The 6,000-nt window shown below is 50.2% G+C and overlaps 1 protein-coding gene across 2 annotated transcripts in view; it reads right to left on the reverse strand.

The window, feature by feature from the left end:
- Positions 1–2,447, reverse strand: part of LOC141545113 (uncharacterized) — an 84,826-nt gene extending 82,379 nt beyond the window's left edge. The window contains exon 1 of one of the 2 annotated variants that reach the window (XM_074272082.1): positions 1,880–2,447. In XM_074272082.1, the coding sequence (XP_074128183.1) occupies positions 1,880–1,962 (83 nt within the window). In that variant the 5' untranslated portion in view covers positions 1,963–2,447. The remainder of the gene's footprint in view (positions 1–1,879) is intronic. The other variant, XM_074272081.1, reaches the window with a different exon arrangement.
- Positions 2,448–6,000: the final 3,553 nt, after the last annotated feature.

Raw genomic sequence — 6,000 nt, forward strand, 5'->3', positions numbered from 1 at the left:
CAGTGACTCCGGCCCCCCACGGACGCTGCTCCCCTGGACGGGCGCCCCGCCTGCAGCTTGCCTCCAGCCTCCCCCCAAAGCTCCCTCGGTTTACAGATGAGGAAACCGAGACCCTTCCGAGGTCCCGGCAGCCCCAGAGCCCAGCAGCCCGCCCTGCACGGCTCAGCCCTGGTGAACGCCCTCCTCCATTCCTGAGGGGCCGGAGCGGGAGGGCCCGAGGCCTGTCCAGCCGGTTTCCCTTTGGAGCAGGGTGAGGTCATTCCCCAAAAACGTCCTGCAGGAGAACAGATGTTCCAGCTCCCGCCACACGCTCCCCATCCCCTCCAGGAGGGGCCGGGCAGAGGGAGACCGGGGTTGGCTGCAGGAGCCCCTCCCCCTCCCCAGGCCCAGCTCATGGGGCTTCAGACTTACTGACTCTTACTTAACAAACATTCTTTGCAAGCTTGGTTGCCGGTAAAAAACATCAACAACAAAAACCTAACTGAAAGCTCAACCCCCAGAGCTCTTACAATCGTTTCGTTGCACCTGGGGGGGGCCACCAAGCCTAGAACAGGGGTCCAGAATGGAATCCAGCCTCAAAGATTTACACCTCTGTCTGCCTCAGTTTCCTCAACTGTAAAATGGGGTGGTTGAGGATCCAGTGGGATAATTTTTATAAAATGTCAAGCAGAATGCTTGGCACACAGTAAGTGCTATATAGATGCTTCCCTACAACATGGGATGTCAGAGCAGGGAGGGAGCTTAGAACAGGGGATGCCAGAGCTGGGAGGGAGCTTAGAACAGGGGATGACAGAGCTGGGAGGGAGCTTAGAACAGGGGATGTCAGAGCTGGGAGGGAGCTTAGAGATCCTCTGACCCAACTTTCTCTTCTCAAAGAGCCAGGAGCCAATGAGGGGAAGCCACACAAACTAGAAAAAGCCGGGGGCCCACTCTGAATCAGACCCAGACTCTTCCCAGTAGGCTCCCCTCAAGTTCTTATGGTAAGCTTGAGGCTAGAACCAGAAAGGAACTTAGAGAGCTCTTGTAGGGGGAAACTGAGGCCTGGGGCCCCCAGGGGCTGTGGCCAGGCTGAGACCAGGGGCCCAGGCCTTCTAATTTCAAATTCCCGCTCCTCAACTGAAGCTGAGACAACCGTCAGAACAAAAGGCAACATCAAGCCTTTTCCCCTTTAAGAGGAGCTGGTGGCAGCTGCCCAGCGTTTGGGACCCACAGGCCCCTTGGCGAAGCAGCCTGCATGCCAGATGAAGGCAGAGGGGCCTTCAGCCTCCGGCTCCCCGGAAGCTGCTTTCCCTTTGTTTGTTCTGAGAGGCAGGATGCTGAGCAGCCTCGATCCCCCGGAAGAGCCTGCTGTGGGGCTGGGGGGGTCTACACTGGCCTCGATCCTGGGAGCCACAGAAAGAAGGGAGCAAACAGGGAGCGAGTACGGACCCCCTGCCTGCTGCTGCCCAAAGCATCTTGGATACCCCAGCCGGGGCCTGGGGGCACCAACCTCCAGGACAGGAGAGTTAGCTGAGAGGGGCTCGAAGGTCACTGCCATTCTCTAACTCCAGATCCAGGGGCTTGGCTGTGGACCCTCACACATGGTCCTTGCCCCTGTGCTTCTGGGAGAGCCTCTCTGTCTGAGGATAGACTTCAATTCTTGGGGTTCTAAGGCCCTTCCAGCCCTAACATCCCAGGTTCTAAGAGCCCTCCACCTTGGACCTTTTTTATTCTAAGCTCTTCCCAACTCTGACATCCCCTGTTCTAAGCCCCCTCCTGACACACTTCATGCTGGGCTTGTGCACCTTCTGAGTCCTCTTGGAGGAAACTTTTGCCCACCACCCCTCCCCAACAGCACTTAGAACCCAAGGGCCATCATGGAAGGGAAACAGGGACTTACCCGGGCTCCCAAACTCTGCCCCACGTTCTTTGCCCAAGATGCCAGGGAACCGCAGAATCCGAATCTCCTCCGGCCTCTCTCATCCCTTGGGAGTTCCTGGGGGTCGGGCCCAGTGACCTCCCCGGTGCTCCACTGGCCAACGGCTGGGCCAAGGGCCAGGGCCCAGTGAGCCCCTCAGTCCTGCCGACTGAGGAGGGCCCAGTCACGTGTGTGAGCAGGAAAAGGGGAGCTCCCCTCGGGAGACCTGGCCGCTGGGCTCTGGGAGGCAGAGGGTGGCGTCTGGCTTCTACAACCCCTCCGCCCCAGCCCTGAACAGATGCATTCAAGGGCCAGGGCCCCACCGAGAGCCTCTGCTCGCTCGGGCGGGCTCAGAACTTTCCAGAGAATCCTCCTCCCGGGGTGGAAAGTTTCCACGCTGATCCGAAGCCAGCCAGGAAGCTTGGACTTGGCAGCTGAGAATCACAAAGGCAGATCGAGTGAGCAAAGGAGAAGGGGAGGGCAGCAGAGAGGAGGGAAAGGAGGAGAGGCCCAGAGAAAGGGGGAGCCCCTGGAGGGAGGTCTGGCCCTCACCCACTCGGAGTCCACACTGAATGTTTAAACACATTCAAAAGGGATTCAGCCTTCAGCCCAAAGCCGCTCAGCCTTTCCCGGCTTGGGCTCGCTGGGGAGAGGACGCCCGCCATCCTGGTCCCTCCGAACTCATTCGTCCGCTAAATGATTTCCTCCTGATGTCATTCATTCATCCCACAGACGATCATTCACTCATTCCGGCAATATTTATTGATGATGTCTCCCTGCCAGCTTCATTCACTCAGCACGTGCTTCAGAAGGCTTCCTATATACCTTTAGCTTATTCGTGCACTCCCCGGAAAGACATTGTGGGTTTACCTACTTTCTTTGATTTTCGCCGTCATTTCTTCGCTTGCTCACAAACATCTATGAGTCTACTTAAAATTAATTTTATAGCAGATACTTATTAATGGCTCAAGTCTGAAATTCAGTCATTCAGAGGCTATAGTTTTGTTCTGCAGTTATTGTTTCTACCTAAATTTCATCCATTCATTCAGCAGTCATGGATGACTGAGCCTAGAATTTCATTCATTCATCCCTAAACCTCCATTATTAATTTCATTCATCCATAAAACATGTGTAAATATCATTTTTGAATGATTCCCACTGAAATTGCATTCATTCACCCCCTCAATAAACTTTCATTAAGGGATCCTTTCAAGGAGGACGGTGGATGTTAGGAAAATCCGGGTTCAAATCTTGCCTCAGATGCTAATTAGTTCGACTTCCTGGTCCGGAAAAGATTGAGGTTGGACCTGATAGTTCATTTCTCCCATCTCTCCCGGCTCTGAGTCAGTGAGCCTACAAGGCTTATTCCTTCAGTCAGTGATTTACTGAAACAGGGATAGAATGCTGACTCTTTTAGGGGTGGGGGCTGTGCTTGACCTAAGAAAAGGGGCAGAAAAAATTAAAACGGCCCCAGCCTGGCTTCCCTTCCCCTCTCATCCCATCCCAGAGCTGCAATCTAAGGATCTAAGGAAGACACTACATGAATGAGTGAATGAATGAATGAAGACACTACACAAATGAATGAGCGAGTGAATGAATTAATGAGTGAAACAGAAAGCACTTTGTTCTTAGAACTGGGTTCCCAATGGAAAAAAGAGAATTCTTGTCCGCAAGAAACTTACACCAGGCTAGTTTAGATCCAAAAGGACTTAGCTGTGATGCAAAAGAATGCCCTCAGTGTTCACATAATCTGCATATTTAAATTAACCAAGTTTGTCTAGGGACCAGGAGGGATCTAAGGGAGGGATGGGCAGAATGACCCTCCCACCTCTTGCCCTGTCCTGAGCATGGTCCTCGAGGAATGATTATTGGCTGGTTTAGAAAGGACTAAAGAGTTCTGGTTCCTCCAGGTGCGGGCTCAAGTCCTAATCCCCCTTAACGCCAGCGCCTCCCACACCTGTTATTGTCTCTACTCAATCCTGCTTCAACCCCATTTGTCGGTGGCTGTTTCTTGCTGTGTCCTCCATTAGGCTGGAAGCAACTTGAGGGCAGGGACCGGCTCTGTACGGCGACTTGGGCACAGTAAGTGATTAATAGCGCTTGCTGACTGATGCTAAGGTGGAGGTGGGGGCTGTGTGAGGGAGGAAAAGGAGGGATGGTATGAAGGGAGAAGCTCCAGTGAAGAAGGGAGGAGGGGAAGAGGAAGGAAGGTAGAGCCCCATCCTGGGGAGAGAGGCAGAAAACAACATAATGAAGACTACCCCCCTCACTCCCCAGCCTCCAAGTGGGGGGAAGCTCTGGCCAAGGAGGGGAACTTGGGCTTGGAGCTGCCAGGGAGGAGAGTGGACAGTGGGGAGCAAATTGTGGTGATACTGCCATCCAAGCAGTCTCGCCCCCAGAGAGACCAGACAGACCCTGCCGGCTTTCCTGGAGGAAGCTCTGAGCGCCCTTGAACTTGGGAGCAGCACCAGGGCAAGCTAAGAACAGACTCGTCAGGAGCTGGGCTTCAGTCAAACCCAAAGGGATCAGGGGAAAGAAAGCCGGTTCTCCATTATCCCAGGTCAGCCAGGGTGCCAGGTGTTAGCTGATAACCAAGGGGGTTCATTAAGGCATTATCTGCTGGCCAAAGTATCAGGATCTGCCATCTTAGAAGATAAGGGAGGTCTCAGCTCCTACCTAAGGAAAGGAAGGTGATGGATGATAACTAACAGGTCACTAATAAGCCAGGTTTTAGATGACAATTAGGGTAAGGCTGATAACCAGAGTGTTATCTGATATTTGAAGTGTTAACAAAAGCCGGCAATGATCAGTTATCAGGAGTGAATACTCAAGAGGAAGATGTCTGGGGGGAACTGAGTTAAAGGCTCTACAGTGAGGGAAGAACAATGAATTTGGAGTGGAGGGTTCATTTTTTAGGATTAGTAGGGGACCTTAGACAGAGGGCCTTTGTTTCCCCATCTGTTAGAAATATTTGTGTTCCCAATCCCATTGGACTTGGGATAGAAAATGCTGATCACATTCAGAGAGAGAACTATAGAGATTGAATGTAAATGGAAGTATAGCATTTTCACCTTTTTATTTGTTTTCTTTTTCATTTTTTTCCCGTTCTTGCACAACATGTCAAAAATGGAAATATGTTTAAAAGGTTTGCATATATTTAACCTAAATCAGATTGCTTCTTGTCTTGGAGAGGGGGAAGGTAAAGGAAGGAGGGAGAAAAATTTAGAGCACAAAAGTTTTATTAAAATGAATGTTGAAAATTATCTTTACGTGTATTTGGGAAAATAAATAATATTGGGGAAAAAGCAACAAAACAAGAAATAAAATAGCCAAATATCTTAAAAAAAAAAGTCATCCCATCTCACAGACCTCGCTTTGCTGAGATAAAAAAACAAAAACACACTCATGAAGCAATGTGTATTAAAAATAAATGTTTTTTATTTAACATGTATGGGACTACCTGCCATCTAGGGGAGGGAATGGAAGGAAGGAGGGGAAAAGTTGAAACAGAAGTTTTTGCAAGGGTGAATACTGAAAAATTACCCATGCATATATTTTTGTATATAAAAAGCTATACTAAAAAAAATGTAAAAATAAATAAATGTTTTTAAAAAGTATTAATAACTAAATTATTGGTCATTCAAATGCTGAGAGATATTGTATCTGAATCAAACGTCCCTTTCCATATTTAAATATTAGAATTCTAATAAGAGGAGTATAGCTTTAGTATTAAGAAAGACCTTAGCAAGCCCCTGGTCCATCTTCCTCAAGTTATAGGAAGGAAACTGAGTCCCGAAGGAGGCGGCACCTTACCCAGAACATGAGGTAGAGCTGAGAACCAAGGCCCAGTCATGTGTCCTTGGGCCACAGGAAGCCTCTTTCCTCCCTGACTGGAGGACGGGTGCTGTCAGGACTTTTGCCTGAGGACTCCAGAGCCCCATGACCTCTGGCACCCACCCACTTGGCAGAATAGATGGGGACTCATTTTCCCAGTCTTTGGTGCTCTAGGACTTCAGGCACCTCTTAGCCTAGTACATTGTTCAGGACTCTTTACCAGGACACACCGGACACAAGGAAGAATCCACAGACCAACCATAGGACTT

Source organism: Sminthopsis crassicaudata, chromosome 5 (assembly GCF_048593235.1).
Source record: "Sminthopsis crassicaudata isolate SCR6 chromosome 5, ASM4859323v1, whole genome shotgun sequence".
Classification (NCBI taxonomy): domain Eukaryota; kingdom Metazoa; phylum Chordata; class Mammalia; order Dasyuromorphia; family Dasyuridae; genus Sminthopsis; species Sminthopsis crassicaudata.